Raw genomic sequence first — 20,189 nt, forward strand, 5'->3', positions numbered from 1 at the left:
AGCTTGTCCCCGCTTCGCAGTGGCTGCCCAGTCTCCTCCAGAACCGGCTTCTCTTCTCTGCATGTTCCGCACGCCCACGCCACCCCAACCAAGACAGGCCCTCTCCTGTGCAAGGCTGGGCCTGTGCAGTTGTATCTGCGGACGGGGCAGGCGGCACTCAGCCCGGGACAATTGCAGCTGTAAACACCAGCATCATGAGAGAAAACCGAGCTGCATCCCATGCTAGTTTCTGTCGGCACACGTCCTCGCCTTCTAATTCAGCTGTCACGTAAGACCCAGAACTCGGAACGGACTCTCTGGGACCCGTGCGCAGCTTCCAGCACCGGCAGGGGACAGCCTCTGACTTAGGAAGGGATCTGGGAGTTCCCGAGAGAAAGTGGGGGACGAGGCACGGTGCTGGGGGTGCTCGGGAGCTCGGCCACAGGCCATTCCGGAGACCCTCACTCCGCAGCCACGGCCCTGTGCCCCCGGCAGCGAAGCCGTTCCCTGGACACTCCTGGGCCCGGGCACCAGGTTTCCCGCATACTGCACGAAGTGAGCGCTCAAGCCACTGGGGAGGGTTGGTGCAGCCCACCTGAGTTTCCAAGTCGCCCGCTGCGGGTGTGAGCGAGACGCAGTCCCCTTCCCGGTTCTCGTGGCCCCTGGTATCCGTCTGCCCACCCGCCTGTAGCTTTCCCAGCCTGTTTTTAAACCCTCAAGTGCATTCCTGCAATGATGCTCAGAAAACCTGGGTTTTTGAGAAAGCACAGAAGGTGTTGCCTTTATCCAAGGAGCTCGTCATTTGCACGTCGCGCACTGTTGCACCTCCACCATCAAGCCCTGAACGTGCCGTTGCCACGGCTTCATTCACATCTTACCTTTTACATATTTCTGGCAGGAGATCCACTCCTCCACTCCCTTGAAGCTTCCTTTGGGTCCTCCCACCGGTGGCCAGTTTGCATGTCTCTGGGTCCATTGCTAGCCTCGGGAGTGGCTCACGTTCCTGTCTGTCTGTCTTGCCTTGGCAGGGCCTCATCAAGATCCGGGGGGACCAGTGCTGGCAGGATCTCACCTGCATGGACTTCCACTATGAGGTGAGCTGCATGGCGGCCGTGGGCCAAGATCCCTGTCCCCACCTGCCCTGTCCAGGGGGACTGGCATCCATACCATAGGTGCAGCCTCTTGGAGGCCACAACTCAGTTGCCAGGGATGCCCCCTCCTGCTTGCTTTCTTATTGGCGCACAGGTAGGTCACAGGGTGGCTTGCAGGGCGTCCCGTGTGCTGGGGCTGGCAGATGGGGCTCCTGGCCCCCGTGGCTATGGGTCCAGGGGTCCATTCTGGCTGTGGGTACTGGTCCCTCCCCACTGTCCATGGTCCTGCCCAGGCGCCCTCCCTCCTGGCATCGGGGCTGGCCCCACGTGCCCCCAGGAGAGTGCACAGTGGGGAGCTGCTCTGCCGTGTGCCCTGCCCCCCCAAATCATGGCAGATGGACATGGGAGGAGGTGCAAGTCCTGCCATCCTCAGATTTCCATGGTCCTCTTCCCCACCTTGGCTCCCAGCTTTAGGTAGTTGTCATCTCCCTGCCCCACCCCAGGACCCCATCCAGGTCCAAGCCCCTCTGGACGTTCCTGTCCCTGCTGACGGCTCACATGTTTATGGGGGGGGGGGGCTGGGACCACGTCTCCCTGTGAACGAATTAACGCTAGGGCACTTGGTGAGAGCGACCTCATCCACTCATCTGTGTATACCGCAAACGCCCGTCAGGTGCCCTTTCCCTCTTGTCGGTCGCAAAAACATTGACACGCCTGGAGCGCCACCTGTCAGATGGGACATTTTCTTCCATGTCTCCCGCTCTCGGTTTGTGGCTCCAGTACAGGAAAGGGACTTAGAGCTGCCCTTCTGTAAAAGGTGCTTGCCCACAGCTCACCTCTCACGGCTTTTCAGTCTTGACTACGTCGAGTAGACGCCGCCTCTGGAGTCCAAGCCGTCACCTGTTAACCAGCCTGCCCGCAGGGATGTCCCACAGGTGCCATATTTAGCGGGGACATCAGACTTGAGGTCTCCCCGAGTCCCACCGGACTCCCCTCCCCTCCTGCCCAGGGGACCGTGAGTCCCTCCCTTTGTCCTGGAGCCGAGAGCCTATAAAGTGCCAGAGAGGAAATGTTTCTGGCTCTCTAGGAGGGAGGCAGTGTGGGGCCCCGTGGGCTAAGCCAGGAGGCCCTCCATTCTGTCCTGGCCCCGCCAGGAGTCCCCAGTAGCCACCCAGCAGCCAGCGGGCAGGCCTGACTGTCCAGCACGTGCAGAGGGAGGGAGTCAGCAGGATGAACGGGGAGCGTGCACCAGAGTCCCCTTGGCACCGACGCCTGTCCTCTCTGTGCCTGCAGGTCTTGGCCAGGGTGGATGCAGGGCCTATGACTCTGATTTCCGGCCGACAGAAGGAGTCTTGGCCAGCAGGGAGGGCGCCAGGGGAGCCCTCACGGTGAGGCTGGGTGAGGCCTCCCAGCTGTGTGTCCTCAGAAGGGTCCGAGTCAGGTGTGCGCCGGGGCAGAGCTCCTGCATCTCCACACACAGCCTGCACAGGATCTGGGCAGACAGGCGGCCTGTGAGCCACATCCTGGGGACGGGCCAGCCGCCTGATGTTGGTGTGGTGTGAGGTCGAGGCCATGTGAAGTCAGTCTTCTAGGACAGGCCAAGTCCTGGCTCAATGACCACGTGGGACCCAGGGTGTAAGCAAAAGGCTGCCGTGGGGCCTTGCTCTCAGTGCTGTGGTCACTGACCTCCGGGAGGCCTGTGGAGGAACAGAACCACCCTGACTCTGCCGAGGAACAGAAGCCTCCTCTCAGTGGATCTTGTTTCCACACGCTCCGTGAACTAGGTTGGGGCGAGGGCACCCAACTGAGGTCAAGAGTCAGGGCTGCGACCGCCGTGCTGTCAGCTGCCTGCAGAACCCACTGTCGCCTGCGTGCTGGGCGCTAGGCTAGGGGCCACGTGGCCTGTGCTCAGTGACCTGGACCCCTCCGGTCCGTGGCGGGTGGCAGCAGGGCCTGCCTCACTCACTGTCATGGCACCGCGGGCAGAAGCCTCACGGGAGGGACCCGCTGGGGCGCAGGCACGTGGCGAGCAGGAGGGACGGGCTTGCAGCCGAGACGAGAGCCCAGGCCTCGCACGTTGCTGCTTCTACTTCATCCTGAACCGCTTTGTCCACAGCATGCTGTCCGCGTGCACGGCGAGGCCCTGCAGGGAGGTCGTAGGAGGTGAGCCCTGGCACCCCAACCCTGTGAGCCCCCCAGATCCTGCAGGGAGGAGGGGACCAGCAGGAGTGGCCTCACGTGACACCTCAGGCTCACCCCCACGTACCCCGCCTATGTCCTCCCTTAACCTAGACGCGGCCGTCGGTGGACTCGGTTGGTTGGAGCAGAAGAGGGGCGGGGATGGTGCCAGTGGGTGTGTGTCATCAGCCACTGTGGGAAACAGGACAGCGGACCTCCCCAGACATGCCCAGGCTGAGCCACGGTGGCCCTGAGCCACCATGACAAAGCCAGTCGCCCCTCAGGAGGAGGTACCAGGAACCCTCATCCCCAAGCTCCTGGGCTCGGCCCATGACCCCGAGTCACACGGTGAAACCGTCCACAAGAAAGGCCGCAGGATCGCGTCGCTGCCCGGCGCCCGGTCTGGCGGCACTGCCCCCACCCGGCTGGCCTGAGGTGCACGAGCGCTCCCCGCGGAGCAGTGAGACGTCTGTTAGCGGCGGGCTCAAGTCCCCAGGGGACCTCCGCGCTCGGCACGAGTTAACAGGGGTGCGAACTCGTGAACTCTGAGTGCCTCGGTGACCAAACTGTACACCGCATAATTGGCGCACGTTGGACGTACATACGCCAGGAAGGGCCTCCGCCCGCGGCTCGGCTGCACTTTGAGGAGCACATGGTACGGTCGCTAAGCTGCCACAGGAGCTCCCGCCTTGCTGGTGGCCTGGCAGGTCCCACCTGCAGCCCTTCCGCGGGTCGGGTCTGTGCCCCACCCCAGGCTGTGCGAGAGTTGACAGACACGGACGCTGTCGTTTTGCTCCAAAATCTGGCACGCAGAGCTGACCTTCCGTCTGGAGTCACCAGTCACCATCCGCTCCCATCGCCTGTGAGGTCCACGGCCCGTGGTGCATCGGAGGGGATTTTGTGTCATGTCCATTGTGCTTCTAAGGCCAAGGTTTAAGGCTGTGCGAGAGCAGCCGTCTTACAGAGCCCGGACGCCGCAGCTGACCCTTCAGGAACCGGGGTCCGTGCCCGCCATCCCTGGTGCGCTCCCCTGTGTCCACGTCGCAGGGTGCCCGTGAGACTGTCCACACAAGTGGCGCCTCGTCACGCTCACCCCCGACGGTCCCGAGCACCAGTCCGGCCCTCACCACTGACTTCCTGCTGCCCGTTTCTCTAACTGGGAGCCAACTGAGCATAAGGGCAGCTTCTGCCAGGTTTGGTGAAGATTTCCGCTTGCTCTTATGGGGTCAGAAGGCCTCTTGTGACCTGTCTCGAACACACCTGTTCAGCTATGTTCAGGTGGAAAATGGTTCCTTGTCATGGCAGTAACAGTTCTTAGCACTCCGTGCTGAACAGGCCGTTGATAGCTCCATGTCCCTGGACATTGTTCCTCCTCCCCATGAGCCCCCCGGCCCTGGGACCCGCGGGGAGGGTGCCCAGCAGCTCCGGTCTTCGAGAGCCCTACAGGCAGCAGGAGGGGAGGGGGCACAGTGCCCTTCATCCTTAATGCTCCTTGCCGTCCACGCCCCTGCAGCAGACCTACCCCGTACTGCCCTGGAGGGCCCAGAGACCACAAAGGTGAGTGCCCCGGTCCGGGGGTTAACACTGACCCTGTGAGCTGGCTCCCATGGGGGCCCTCGGCGAGGCCGCCCTCCCCTACTGGGGAGGAGCTCCTCTCCTTTAGTCCCAAACAGCAGTCCGAGGGACACACACCCGGAGCACGTCCCACCCCCGACCACAGTCCCCTTGCTGCTCCGGGCACTCCGTGGGGGACTTGGGAAGGGGGTTGCAAGTCGCTGGTTTCAAGGCTCTGGAGCGGGCGAGTCCTGGCGGACACCACTGAGAAGGGCTGAGCGGCCGCCATTCCCTCACACGGCTGCTCCTCCAGGTTCGAAAGGCAACACCATGCACTGTTTCTGTAAAGCGGACCCTCTGGAACGTGTCCGTCACAGACATAAAGCGCATCTGAAAGTGGCAGGCCGCTCATCTGCAAGGACAGGGAAGACAGGCCGTCGGAAGACCCGGCTCCGAGTGCACGCACCCCTGCCCATGTCTGGCTCCCTCCCTCTGAGCCACACCCCTGCAAGAAAGCCAGTACACTTGCCCTTTGAACGAGTGTGGCCCTGTGCCCACTCGGAAGCGCAGTGGTAGAGACCTGGGCACTCGGGAGGACCCGATTCCAAGTTTTCTCTTACGGATTCTCTTCCCTGAAGTGGACGCAGCTCCGGCAGGAGGCCATCCCCCGTCACAGCCAGAGGGTCTCGGAGCACAGGGCTCCGCCTGACAGAGTAACGTGCACACACCCCAAGATCGGGATGCCCGCGGTGTAGGCTGTGTCACCTTGATGGCCATCCCGGCTCCGGTGGCCGTCTTCTCATGGCCGCACGTCCGGGCCACGCTTGTCCGCTGGGGAGCGTCACTGGCTCCGGCTCCTTTCTGTATGGATGTGCAGTTTGCTGTAGGGAAGTCTGACCTCAGTGCAGTGGCGCGCACCCTTGCCGGCAGAAATCCTGGACACCGTCTGCCCACACGTGGGGCACGTCTGTGGCTACAGTGTCCCTGGGTGACACTGATGTCCGTTGCAGCCAGAGGGGCCCCAGGCGTGGTCCCCCTGCCTGCTGTCTGGTGACAGTTCACCCAGCTGGCCTGCGTCTTCCCCACCCAGGGGACACACACTCCACCAGCGGGTGGAAACACTCAGCTGTGTCCTTCCACGTCTGGGCCTGTGGGTATTTAATCACAGTTACACGGAGAATACAACATCCGCCTCGTTTCTTCTCCTGTGTTGACATCCGCTCTCTCGTAGCTGTGGGAGAGACGGAGGGGCTGACAGATGGCTGACGTCCTCCACTCCAACTGCAGGTGCTCCCGTCAGCACCCACACACGTGCCGTCTACCTGCCCGGAGGCACATCCCAGCCCTGGGACGAGGGGCGTGCGGATCGAGGAGGACACAGACGGAGGGCCGCCTGAGGCCGCAGGGTGGGTCTGCGTGTCTTCAGCCATGTTCGGGCGCCGGTTATCCGTAGCCGAGGGTAAACTGCAGCCAGGGGTTTGACTGCATGTCTCTGCCAAGACCGAGTTTTCTGCTGCTGTGATTTTCTTTCTCACGACAGGAAACTTCTCAGTAGACAAGTGTTGTGACAAACCGACACCTAGGTCATCCCGCACAGATGCGGCATCTGTCCACACAGGTCTCACTTAGCCCATCACATGTCAGCAGCCGGGCCGGCCAGGAGAGGTGGCTGAAGCCCTCTGTTGTCCCCGGGCCTGGCTAGGCCGCCGTCCGGGATGCAGGCCAGGCTCTGATGCCGCTGCTCCTAGCCCGCATCCCCGGGACGGGCACCGCATCCCCGGGAGGGGCGCCGCTGTGATGGGGAGGAAGCTCGCAGCACCTGCTTCTGCGTCTGTCCGTCTGTCCCCCTCACAGGTCGGGAAGATACGGTCTCAGGTTTCCTGATGTCTGAGTTGTGCCCCAACATAGAATCACTGGTGTCAAACTCCCTGCAGACAGGCAGACTTTCTAAGCAGTGGGGACGTCCGCACCAGCCATGAGGAACTTCGCTGGGGAATGTTCCAGGCATTCCGTCTGTCTCCACTTGCATTTGAAGAAGTCGGTTGTCATTGGGAAGGAGCTGGGCGGTTTCCCCAGGTGGTTTGTTCTTGTTTTAATAACGTAACAGGTGGGCCGCGGTGAGGGGGCTGCTTGGCTGCACACGAGACCCCCACCCAGAGCAGCTCCCCACTTCCCGGCCACACCCCTCCCTCCGTCAGGTGGTCTGCTTACAAGGGTCTCAAGGAATGCATTTTACGTGTGCTTGTGCAGGGGTGGGATTTAATTCTATTGCTGGAGAATTGGGGGAGTTTCATACTATCTTTTGGACCCGTGGCACGAGGTGGTCCCTCTCATCAGGGCTGCAGGCAGAGCCAGCTCAGAACATGCCCAGTTATTTAAGACAGACCGGCAGGGGGCTGTCCTAGGGCAGGGGTTGTGCCCTGGGCTTTGACAGACACCCCCAAAGCAAGAGCACCCAAATCTGTCCTGACAGTGGGGGTTCCAGAGGCCCATCCAAGGGTGCTGGAACACTCACCTCGTGCAGGACGATGGCCACCAGCTGCAGGCAGCCCTGCCCCACCTGTGGTCGTTCTTGGCACACTGACGCCAGGGCCCAGGCCAAGCACTCCTTCCTGGGCGCCCGCCATCTCCGCAGCCACACCAGAGTGCTCCCAGGGGTGACTGAGGTGGGCTGAGCCCCAGGGATGGGCCCTGCTGCCCAGAACGGCCGGGCCAGCGAAGCCTTCAGCCCTTCCCAGGCAGCCAGGGCACTGTTGAGGCTGCTCACTGAACATTGGCCGTGGCACCCTCGCTCCCTGGGCGAGCTGCAGTGATCTGAGTGTGAATGCTGGCAGGCCAAGCACTGAGCAGCGTGTTTCACGGCCCCCACGCCCTTTTCAGGTATGCGCATGGCCTTGGGTGCAGCCGAGGGCACAGCTGGGCTGTTGTGCCAGTGCCCCACCAAGCACAGCAGAACCTTCCTCCTGCATTCCCAGACCCACCGCAGCACGGGCGGCTTCTGTGTGCATCTCGGGCCAGTGGGTCCTCCCTTTAACTGCGACCCTGGGACATGGGTTACCAGCTGTTTTGTACCAAAATCGGATGAGGGTCCGTTAGTCTGGAAGAAACTTGAATCAAGGTTGACATTAGTGTGAAAGCTACAAGTGTGAACTTGATCGAAGCCGAGACGGAGTCCCCTCCAGCAGGTTGGGAGCTGGGCTTACATGCTTTGTCCCCTGGTGTTTCACTGGTTTTATAGGTTTTTGGTGTACTGGGGACTGGAGGGGTCAACGCTGGGGCCAGGAGGGGAGCACGGTCTGGCCGGGAGCTTCTGGTGCAGCCCATGCCCTGGGGTCACCAAGGCCAGGTCCATGAGAGGCCGGGGCACTGCCTCAGGGTCAGCGATGGTGACTGCTGCTAGCACTCAGACTTGAGCCCAGGTCCGTGTCCCTCCCTGCTCTTGATACGGACCTGTGCCGCCTGCCCTCTCGCAGCCACTCTGGCCAACGTGCTCCTAAGGAAGTTACCTCGTGGCTCGACTCAATTTTCCCAGCTTGAAAGTCGTCGTCGTGGGATTGGAGATGTAGATACTGGGGTGCACGCTCTGAAGGCTGGTCAGTCAGTGCGACCAACTCCCAAGTGGGTGGGAATTTTGCAGGTATCTTTCTGTTACTGATTCCTAATTTAATTCTGTCATTGTCAGAGAGGACACGTGTTACAATTTATTCAGGCTTGTTTCATGGCCCAGGATACGGCCTTAGTGAATGTTGCATTTGGCCTAAAAAAGGAACGTCCTGTGTTGTGTGAGTGCTCGTGAAGTCACGCTGCTTGCTAAGTGCCTTCAAGTCTTCCACGCCCCTGTTTTTTGTCTACTTGTCCTGGCAGGCGTTGAGAGAGGAGCCTGAAATGTGCGGCGGGAACTGTGGACTTGTGGCTCTCCGGCTGTGGTCATCTGCAGTTCTGCTCAGTGTATTTAGAAGCTCCAGTACGAGGGGCGTTAAGTGTCTGAGTGCTGGGACCTCCTCGTGATCCCCGTTAGCGAAATGACCTTTCATCCCTGGTCACGTCCTTCTAAGGTCTGCTTGTGTGCTGCCCACGCAGCCACTCCACCTCACCTGCCACCCGTGTTGGCATGGCGCACGTCTCCAGGTCCTCACGGCTCCCCTCCGTACACCCTCACCTTTGAAGTGTGTGTCTCACAGGCAGCGTGCACTTGGGTCTTGTTTTATCCAGTCTCACAAATTCTGCCCTTTTTTTTTTTTTTTGAAGATTTTATTTGTTTATTTGAGAGAGAGCGCACGTGCACAAGCAGGGGCAGAGGCAGAGGGAGAAGCAGGCTCCCCTCTGAGCAGGGAGCTCGATTCGGGACTCGGTCCCAGGACCCTGGGATCATGACCTGAGTGGAAAGCAGACGCTCACTGACTGAGCCGCCCAGGCGCCGCTAAATTCTGCCTTTCGATGGCGTGTTTCAACTGTCTGCAAGCGTCCCCTCTGACATGGTTTCAGACCACCGTCCTGCTGCTTACGTGCGCTTCCTCCCACCTGGTCTTTATTTTTTTTTTTTTTTTAGATTTTATTTATTTATTTGACAGAGAGCCAGCGAGAGAGGGAACACAAGCACGGGGAGTGGGAGAGGAAGAAGCAGGCTCCCAGTGGAGGAGCCTGATGTGGGGCTCGATCCCAGGACTCTGGGATCACGCCCTGAGCCGAAGGGAGACGCTTAACGACTGCGCCACCCAGGCGCCCCGTGGCCTTTAGATCTTTCTCTTTTCCTGCTCCTTCTGGATGACTGAGATGTCTCTTACAGCTCTTGTTCTTTACTTCTCTTGGCTTATTAGCTGTAACTGCTTTCGTGGTAACGTTAGGGTTCACAGTGAGTCTTGCATATGTCACAGCTTACCTCTGAGCGAGGACTGAGCTTGTCCTGTAAGCTGTACAGGACCGGATCGGAACGTGACAATGGCACCCGTTCCCTTTCCCTCCTGGTCCTCCCGCAGCTGTGGTCCCACAGTTACTGTTACAGAAACACATACCATGTTGGTACTATTTTTGTTCAAATTGTCCTTTCAGGATACTTCGTGAACTGGGACAGACCCCTCCTGTGTTCATCCACACGCTCACCATCTCCAGGCTCTCTCCTCCACGCAGACCCAGCCTCCACCTGTTTTCCCGCCTGCCGGACATCCCTCGCACTTCTCGTGTGCGGCTTTGCTGCCGGGGGCTCTTGGTCTGAAGCTGGGAGAATTCTGACAGGGACAGGGGGCTAGGTTGACAGATTTATATCCGTCCTTGAAAGATGCGGCTGCGCGGCCCTCTCGCTGGGACCCGGCCTCTCCCCACGGCCAGGCGGGAAACGCACCCCCACCGGGGGAGTGGCGGCTGCCAGCTCTTGGGAGGCACTGGCAGAGCCCACCCCAGTGTCCAGTCTTGTCCCACGGCACTGGGACTGCCCCGTCCTGTGTGCACTGCTCTGTACCACCACCTCTGTAGCCCGCTCTTCCTTCTCCATTGCCCGTCGTCTGGGTGGGAAGGGGCGGCAGCCTTCAGGGGGCCCGAGCTCCCGAGATGAGCACCTGCGTGGTCACTGCCGTGTCTGCCTTGGCCTCACTCAGGACGGAGCCTCAGCCCTGACATCTGGGGCCCTATGCTTCCCGGTGCTCACGGGAGGCCGGGCACCAGCTGTGTGCACGAACGGTCTCCCGGTTTTATCGTAAGACCCTCACCTGACAGATGCAAGTGGTCTCCCTTCTCTTGCCGTCAGGGAGACACCAACAGGCAGATCCTCCATGTCCCTGGGACCCCTGCCAACACCTCCGGTGTACAGGGGACGTACCCCCCCAAAAAACAGATGGGAACTCACGGCCTTTCTGTGGACACCTCACCCCCTGGGCTCTGTGAGGGGCAAGGGTCCTGGACTGGCAGCAAGTCTCCTGTTGGAACAGAACGTGTGCGCCTCGAGCGTTTTCAGACCCTTGTTCTTCAGACAATGTTCCCTTTCTCATTAGAACCTCAAACACGTAATTTACAGTTCCTGAAATGGGAGAGTGGCCGAAAAAGCCATTTCTGTCTTCCTTAGGCTTATCACTGAGGGCCTGGAAGGGAGGGCATTGGAACCGACATGAAGGAACGTCACTTTCCCCAAATCCTGAAACTCTTTTTATCGCCCTTCGTGTTTTCCTGATTTTTTGGTTTTGGTTTTTTTTTTTTTAAAAGCTTCTCTTCTTAAGGGAATGAGCTGTAAATGTTCCAGGGGTCAGGGCTGGCCGGCGGCTGGCGTCCAAGCTGAGCTACGCTCTGGACCTTGGGCGCGATGGTGAGTGCAGCCGAGCATCCTGCCAGAGGCAGCAGTGGGCACTCCTTCCCCTGCTTTACGGGGTGTGATGTTCCAGACGCCATTTCCAGGGTTTACAGCCAGATTTTATGACACAGTGTTTTTTTCCAGCTTCAGTACAAACAAAAATAAAACTCTGTCCCGGGCTTGCAGAAGGGAGGCCTCAGGATCCTCCCCAGCCATGCAGATGGAGCAGGCAGAGCCAGCACCCCCGTGCCCAGCGTGCCGTGAACCCACAGGAGGAGCCAGGCCCTCCACAGCGGTGCAGGCCGTAGGAAAATAGAGCCATGCTTTGTAGGAATTCCATGTCGCAGTGGCCGGCATCGGTCACCAGCCATTTGCTCTCACTTCTGCAGCGCAGTGACGCCCCGGCTGTGTGGGGGCACAGGCCACTCTGGGGCCCACACCCGCTGACCGGGGCCCTGCCCCTCCACCGGCCGTCCAGCTGTTCCCTGGCTGCCCGGGCGTCCTGGCGTCCTGGCGCAGAGCACGTCTTCTCAGTGCTTCACATGCGTGCGCTAAGCTTAAATCTGAAGTAACAAGGATTTGCAGCAGCCGCCCACACAGATCATACATCTGGGCTACAGCCGTCTCCTCAAAACCCCGCGTTGCCCCCTCCGCACTGTTCCGTCCAGGCTGCCACTGCCACGGCGTGACCTGAGGCATCATAGGGCGCGCGGCAAGCCGGGTCGCCTCCCCATCCCTCCTGCCAGGGATGAGGCGCCTGGCGGGGGGCGGCCCCACCCCCGGTGCCAGCCTGCAGAGTATGTGCTGGTCCCGCCCCAGGTGGACAGGGCGTTGCTGCCCGAAGGCGCGGCGGGTGGCTGGACAGCCTGCAGGCTGGGCCTCTGCCAGCTTCGTGCCCATACTCGGGCGGCTTGGTTCTGCTGAAAAACACTGGAGCGAAGTCGCGCACGCTCAGCCACTGCCGCCACCCACACTCGGCCTCCCCCCCCCCCCCCACGCTGGAAGGAACGGATGCCGGAGATGGGCTGCTGGCAGCTTCTCCCAGATTCAGTGAAGAGCGTGGCTTCCCTCCCCAGGCTCCAAGCAAGCACAGCAAGTCCTGCTTTTTCTTTATAGACGTGTCCTACCAGTAGCCGGGCCGGCCCGTCCTCGAGAAGTCCTAGAGGGTGGATGGCCGTCGCTAGGACCCTCGCCGGATGCAGGAGGACCCCACACCTCCAGAGAAGCAGATGTGACCCATTGGTGCAGGGACTTCTGAAAGAGTAACTGCTCTGAAGGCCAAAGGGAAACACGTTCTCCCCCTGCATCCTTGCTCGTTCCCCTCATGTCTGCATCCTGTCACCAAGGCGGCCTCGACTGAGATCCACCCCAAGTGGCCTTTCAGAAAGGACCCAGCCGAAGAGACTTCTTTGTAGAGCTGGCACCAAGACCTTTGTGCTTGTCGGCCAGTTGTGGACCGTCCACGCTGAGGGCAAAGGACATGGGGCTCCCTGTTTGGGGTCCCCATGGGACAGTGAACAGAAAGGCCGCATCACAGGGACACGCGCTGCACTCACTCATCCATGAGCAGTGGCCACATGTGTCCTGTCCAAGTGTCGGCCACGTGTCAGTCCGGGATTGCATGGCTGGGGGACTTCGTGGGGCAGAAACCTCAGGAGAGAGGAAACAGGGCCCAGAGGCCACATAGGCAGGCACGCCCATCACACTCACAGGGGGGAACAGGTGTTGGTGGCCGAGAGCCCCTGGGGCAAAGATGGGGCGAGGCCCCCCGTCTGCTACCCTGTGCTGCAGAAATCCCCTCGGAACATGGGTAGACACACAGCCACGTGAGCGGGACTGGCGTGGGTGCAGGGCAACGGAGATGCAGCCGCTTACCTATCGGAGGGGCCCAGAGACAGCGACCCTCGTGCCCAGGCTGGGTGCCTACTCCAGCCTCCCCTCAGAGGGACCAGGGCTCCTTGGGAAAGACGTGCACCGAGGGGTGGCAGCGGCCGGGGGTTCACCTGGAGCGTCTTCAGGGCCAGAAAGGAGAGAGGGTTTCTGAAAGTGCTGTGGACACGTCAAAATAAGTGGCTGTGAAGAATGAAAGCCCACGTGTCCACAGCAGCACAGATAAATGGGCTGGACGGACACCTGGACCTCGTGTAGGAAGCCAGCTAATAAAAGCAGAAGGAACAATGGACCAAGAAGTCACCATTCAGAGGCCAAGGGAACCGTGGATTCTGGCGAGAACCATCAGGACGCTGGAATGCATGCAGGAGGCTGCTGATATCACAGCCTCACGGTGCAGAGCAGGGCCTGGCTGACACCCCTCCACCAAGAAGTCCAGGTGGAGACCACCACGCCAAGGCACACGGCCACCCTGGGCCTCCCAGGACAGGCCCGTCACCTCTGCGGGCCTCCTGCCAAAAGCGTGTGCCCCAGATCCACCCTGAGGGACACGATGCAGATGAGCTCGTCCATGTCCTAAAACAGATGAGAGGCGGGCGAGACGTGGGGGCCTGGAGGCAACATGGCCTGGGTCGCCTTTTGTTGAATACACCTGCTCGGACCCGTGGGGCAGAAGAGCCCCTGTCCCTGGTTGTGATCGCGGTGCCACGAGCGCGCTCACCCGTCACGGTCCAGCGCTGCGGGGCAGAGCCGCACGCTTCTGTTTGCTCCTGCAGCGGGAAGACAAGTGAGCGCGGGTGAGAAGTGTGGCATTCAGGGACTCTTTTCTTTCCTATTCTAACTTTTCTCCAAGTCAGAAATTGTGTCCAAACGCAAAGTTAGCAAGAAAGCTCTAACTGGATGGGACGGTGGCCCTTCCCTAGCGGCCGTCCTACCTGGAGCCACCTCCAGCCCTGAGCGTTGAGTGCGGCGGGGGTGGGAAGTCAGCCAGGGCCGCCATTTGCATGACTTCCTCCTGTGGCCTCTTCCCCGATCCTGTCGCCCTGCATGTCCAGGCAGCAGGCCCCGCGCTCCGACACAGGTGCTGTGTCCAGGGGGCAGCACGCCCAGGGTGGGGGTAGGAGAGGCTGCACCCAGCCCATGCTGGGGAGCAGGGTGTGGTGGGCGCAGGGCTGTAGGGGCAGTGGCAGGAGCTAAACTACCTGTGCCAAGTAAAAGTCATTTAGTATCAGAAACACGTTTGAGTTTCAGAGCTGGAACCAACCGCTATTGCCCATTTGTCCCTTCAGCCCCGGCGTTCCCCTCGATGGTGATGTCATCGCCACACTGGGGGAGGGGGCGTGTGCGTGCGCGGAGAGCAGAAGTCCTCAGGAGGGAAAACGGTAGCGTACGAGGGGCTTGTGTTCAGATCCTGTGGCGGCAAAAAAGGCGCCAGGCCACTCACCTGGGCTGGGTTCCCCCCACACCTGCTTTCAAACACCCCGGGGTCCCAGACCTTGGTGGCGGTGGGGGTGGCGGATGTGCTGGGCTGCACACAGTTCCCGGAATCGGAGCGGTCTGGCTGGCGTTCAAATCCCCTGCCCTTCACTGACGGCTGCACGTCCACACTTGGGCGTCCCCTCTGGATGGGTGCGCACCCCCACCCCCAAAGCCTTCTGCGTGGCCGGCTCCCAGCTTCGGCTGCTGCCCGGGATCGGGGGGAGGACCGGGCCCCTGCAGTCAGAGGCGCAGGGCCTGTCAGCTGGGCCCTAGGGCGGCCAACACCGCGGCTGAGTCAACACGCAGGCCTCCCGGGACATGCCGCCCCCGCCCCCCTCACACATGCTCGGAGACTGTTCCCAGGAACACACACAAGGCCGGAACCCCCAGCTTCCACCAGCCTCCAAGCGGAAATCGCCCGCATGTGAGCACTGGCCTGAAACCTGGGTTCCCCTAGTGCCCGTCCCTTTGCTCCTGGGTCCCCAGAACATTCAGGGTACCCCCAAGGGTCAGCATCAGAATTACAGGAGACCAGGCGGGGGGGGTGCCCGTGACATACACCCCAAGAAGGCTGAGACACTCGGTTCCATCGTCCTGTTCCCACCACCCCACCCAGGTCTGGCACTTTGCTACAGGCATTTGAGCTGCCGGAGAAAGGTCCACGGGACTGGCCTCCCAAGACTTTCCCAGCCAGGATGCTCTCCTGGGACTGCCAGTGGGCACAGGGTGGGCAGGGCCGGGGTGGGCAGAGGTCCCCTTGTGGGGTGGAGTTCCAGGCTTGGCTCATGGGCCGCCTTCTGTCCCCCAGACGCAGCCAGTGCCCAACCCTGTGGCCTACTTCCTGCACCGATCCCCGTGGTGGGTCCACCGCTTTGAGACGCTCAGCAACCACTTCCTGGAGCTCGTGGTGCCCTTCTTCATCTTCCTCGGACGGCAGATGTGCGCCCTCCACGGGGCCTTGCAGATCCTGTTCCAGGTGAGCCCGCGCCAGGGAGTCACCGTAGCTGTGTCCTCGAGATCAGAGTCTCTGGGGGAGGACGGGGCAGATGGCCCAGGACATACTCCTCCCTCGCATCTGGAGGACGCGTCCAGAGGATCTGGTAGGTTCCAGGGGTTTCCTCTCACGGGTTAACCCCTCTCACGGGTTAGCCGTCCAGCCGTCGTAGGTCAGGTCTCTGAGGAAGAGGCTGGTGGTGGCTTACCTCCACGCGGACAACTGTCCTGAACCCTCAGCTCCAGGGTGTCCTAGGCCGCCGCTCTGCCCCATTCCTGTACGGCAAGCCCCCTGGCTTTGGTCCCCGTGGAACCAGGCCTGCTCCCCAGTGAGCCGAGCTTCTGCCGCCGACTTCCTCTGGGGCCCCGACTATTTCAGGCCTCCCTTTCACTAAACTGGGGTGTCTACTTATTGATTCCCAAGAAAAACACTGTTGGGACTTTATGTTCCTTTTTTTTTTTTATTTAAATTCAATTAGCCAACGTATTTACATCGTTAGTTTTTGACGTAGTGTTCATCGACTTTAAATTCGTCTGTCGTAGCTACTGTCCCTGTGCGGGGGGCAGCTAGCAGGGCAGTGCACGGTCTGCGTGTACCGGGGAGCACATGCCCTGCCACACCTACCCAGGTGGAGAGGCGCCCACGCCCCTTCCAGCCAGTTCCCTGCCCCCAGGCCGCTGTGGCTGCTCCCCAGAGCACAGAGCGTGGGGGACAGGGTGGGGCCGCCCCACTTGGCCAAGGCGTGGTGTCCACGGTGGGGTTGGTGTGTCCTGGGTTGAGCTCCCTCCGTTACTGCATTCCATGGTACAGATGTCCTACGGTTAGCTTCTCTGTTCTCTCAGTGGACATTCTGGGTGTTTCCAGGTTTTTGTCGTTAGAAATAAACCTGCTGTGGGTGTGTGTGTTTGAGGGGAGCCCACGTCCAGCGGGCGTGACCTCGTACAGTACCGTCTCCTCTCCTTCCGGCCCGTGAGCCCCACTTGCTTCACCTCCTTGCCAACTGTGCTGCATGTGGGCTGTCCCGGGGCTGGGGGCCTGATGGTGGGCAGTGGTGCGTGGGATCCAGCGGGATGGCCTCTGGTCCACGGCCACACAGCCGACGCCCCCGTGGGGGTGTGACAGGCGCAGGTTTCGTCCACACCGGGATGGATTTGTACCACCTTGCTTTTGTGGATACTGTGAGTGGAATTTCTAACTGAAACGTCTTCCCCTGTGGGGCCTGAGTGTGCAGACACCATGACCGTCCACGCAGCTGTCACGTCTCACGGCCCCTGCGCCAATCCGTCATGATCACGCGTCTGCTCCACCCGAGGCAGTTCCTGGAGCAGCAGCAGCGCTCTGGCCGGCGGTGCTCTGTCTGTCTGCTCCCCGGTCGTCAGGCGGTCCGGGCACTGCCCCCGGTCACGGTGCGACAGGCAGCCGGAGCCGGGCTCCGCGCATTCTCGAGTCCCTCGGCCGAGGGATGCCGGCGGAGCGTGCGCGGAGGCGTGCAGTGCGTCCGCCTTCATCAAGCCCTGTCTGTGTCTAGTTTACTTCGGGTATTTTTAGTCACGAGCGGATGAACTAAATACGGGGTTTGTTGTGCGCCGGCCGTGAGGTCACGCTTTGCTCCTGTGAGTCGCTGACGAGGTGTGTCACGGCTCACCTCCCGGGAGAAACTCCGCTTGGTGACACCGCGCCCTGGCTACGTCCCTGGGATAACTTTGCCAGCGTGGGTGTGCGCTGCGTGTGGCTGTCGGGGACTGCGGTCCGTCGGTGGTGGTGGCCTGCCTGGTTGCGCCGGTGACACGCAGGGCAGGGACAGGGCTGCTGCGAGACGCAAACTCTGCATCGCGGGGGCTGTCAGACAGGCCGGGCGTCCTTTCTTCTGAAGGCAGTCGTAGCAGCAAACGTTCTCCTAAAACCGGGCCCCATGTCACAGCAGAGGGGCTGCTTCCCACACGGAGGCTGACGCGCACGCCCCTCAGCTGGCATCTTCCGACTTAGTTTCACATCTTTGTGTTTCCTCTTGTCCCTTTCAGCTGTTCTCACCGTCCCACTTTGTCTCTCTCCTAATTCATCTGTTACACGGCTTCTTGCGGGTGAACGCATGCCCCTTGCACAGACTCGCAGTCCAAATTTCATCCCCGTCTGGCTGCCACGGCCACGCTAAGGCTGTGCTCTGGCTGGGTCCTGCCACCTGCTCTCGCTCCCCCAATGCTCGAGCTGTTGTCTAATTCATACTCTTGTTGAGCAGTTTTAGTTTTTCCAGAAAGATGGAGTACAGACTGTAGAGAGTCCCCACGTCCGTGTGTCACGTGCACATCGGTGACAACGTATGAGCCCAGATGGACACCCGGTCATCAGTTGAAGTACAGCCTACTTCAGGGTCACCCGGCATTGTGCGTCCTCTGGGTTTGCACAAATGTATAGTGACAGGTGTCCATCGAACTGCCCTGACAACCCCCCATGCTTCCCTTCCCTCAACCCCAGGGCAGCCACTGACCCTTTGCTGTCTCCATAGCTCGGCCTTTTCCAGAATGTCACATGGCTGGAGTCGTCTGGGAGACCCACTTCTCAGAAGCGCCCCTCACTCAGTAACATGCATTTGAGGGTCCTTGTTTTCCTGGTTTAAGAGCTTAACTTTTCACTGCCGCATCATCTTCTGTGGTCTGGGTGCACCACAGTTTACGCATGAATCAACCACACTTGGCTCAAGGGCAGAACCACGGCTGGGCCAATGAGCCCTGTGCCCACGCCCTCCGATGAGGGCCCCCCTCCCCTGGGCGGCCAGGAGCACTGTGCTCCATGCCTGCCCCGCCTACCTGGAGCCCCGTGCTCCCATGGTCCCAAGCCAGCAGCAGGTGACTCCAGGCAGAGGCTCGAACACCCAACAGGACCCACCAGGGTGGGCACCACCTCATGTTGGACTCTCCCCCACTGTCCCAGTGCCAAGGCAACTTGGAGGACCCTGCCCTGCACAACCAGGCGTGTGGGTCTGCTCGGCTTCGTGGTCACCATGGTGACGGAGAACTGCTCTCGGGTTGTGGGGCGTTCAGCAGCCCCCCACACCTTGGCTGCTTTTCCAGGCCGTGGACCACTTGGGACCCTCTCCAGGCTCTAAACCTGCCTGGGCCTGCAGGGACCAGTTTCCACCTACCGCTTTCTCTCCCCAACACCCAGAGGCCGGCTCTGACGAGTGCCAACAAGCTCATTGTCCCGTCACCCGGAAGAGCAGGTGAAGGACGTTTGTGCTACTCGAGCAGACGTAAAGGGTTTGGCTACTGGGAAGTGGAATTTGAACTGGGGCTCTCAGAGTGCCCTTGTCCCCACAGTGCACTTGGCAGGGGTCGCCTCAGGGCGACGACCGGCTCACTGGACCCGGCTGGGCAGGAAGTCTGAATCCTGGCCCAGGGCACCGGTGTCGCCACGGCACGTGGAGGGGCTCAGGGCTCAAGTGTGGACGGCTCTCAGCAGCCTCGGGCCCCATGGCTGGGTCCCGACCCGGCTCTGGGGTCTGCTGGCTGGGTGGGTAGTGGTGGACAGCAGGGGGCAACAGGAGCGCAGGGCAGGGCCCAAGCCGGACCTTGCCGACCCGCAGCTCTGGACGTTACTCCACACGCTTGCCTTCCATCCCCACAGGCCCTGGGAGCCTCTGGTGCAGGCACATCCCCGGAGTTACCCTCACCAGCGCTAGGCCAGGCCCAAGACAAAGCAGGAGGTCCCTAGCGCTGTGGCGCTCCAAGGCCCGGTCTGCTGCCCAGCTGTCCAGAGCAGAGAGGACAAATGGGCAGCTTGTCCAGCCCCCGCCCAGACATGTGGGGTCTCAGGCACGGGGGCTGCAGGGCACAGCCTCACGGCAAGAGCTTGGCTCTCAGGGACCACCATGCCGTGCCAGGGGTTGGTCACTGTGAGGAGCGGTGTGGGGGGGGGGGCTTATGCGTTGTCCTGACGGGGGCCGCGCTTCTATTTCTGCACCCAACACCCCAAGGGAAGTCTCTGGGTCTGTTTGTTCCCGTTCATTCCTGCGGGAGAGTCTGAGGATGTGAACACGCTTCTCTCCTCCTACACACCGCTTACACAGCTGTTCTGGAGGGTTCTGCAAGGCCACGGGCCCGTCCTCCACTTGGGGAGGTGCACGTGAGAGTCGACAGGAGCACCGAGCCGCCCGGTCCCAGACGCCCCCCGCCTTCTGACGTCAAGCCTCGTGTCTAAGGGAGAGACCCTGGCAGGGGCAGGACCGGACGCCCATCCTAGCGTGGGAGCGGATGCTCACTAGGCCAGCGGCTCTTGGTAAGGGCGGACACTGGTCTTAGATCCCGGACCAGCTTCACCCCCACTGCCCACCAAGTCCTGGGTCCTTCCACCCCCTGTGGCCGGAGTCAGGAACAGGTCACGGTGAGGACCATCACCATGGCGACAGGCGGAAAGCTGCCTCCCCCAGCCCCCGAGCCACATGCCCAGAACTGGGGGCCGGGGATAACGGTCCAGGGCTCCCGGCCACAGAAAGTGCCCGTGAGCATGTGTGTCCTCCGTGAGGTGCTGGATGCAGAGAACCCAGCTCAGGAGTTCCAGAAACCATCCCCGTCCTTTGTGGGTGTGTTGCATCACCCAGAACATCTGCTCAGCATCTCCTGGGCCCAAGATTCCACCCTCACGGCTCCGCTTCCTGCCTGCTCGCCGCTGGCCCTGGTGTCCAGCAGCCTGCGCCGCGCCCAGCAGGCACGCTGTAGGCTCCACGGCCAGAGTGAACACAGACGGACCACGC

General features: G+C 61.1%; 1 protein-coding gene across 1 annotated transcript in view; it reads left to right on the forward strand.

Annotated features, from left to right (window-relative positions):
* Positions 1–20,189, forward strand: part of LMF1 (lipase maturation factor 1) — a 42,326-nt gene that overhangs the window by 13,368 nt on the left and 8,769 nt on the right. Inside the window, exons 2-3 of the mRNA XM_087853919.1 lie at positions 1,008–1,073; positions 15,257–15,424. Coding sequence (XP_087710045.1) covers positions 1,008–1,073; positions 15,257–15,424 — 234 coding nt within the window. The remainder of the gene's footprint in view (positions 1–1,007; positions 1,074–15,256; positions 15,425–20,189) is intronic.

The sequence above is a fragment of the Ursus americanus genome, chromosome 2 (genome assembly GCF_024610735.1).
Source record: "Ursus americanus isolate L20-20 chromosome 2, mUrsAme1.1.p, whole genome shotgun sequence".
Classification (NCBI taxonomy): domain Eukaryota; kingdom Metazoa; phylum Chordata; class Mammalia; order Carnivora; family Ursidae; genus Ursus; species Ursus americanus.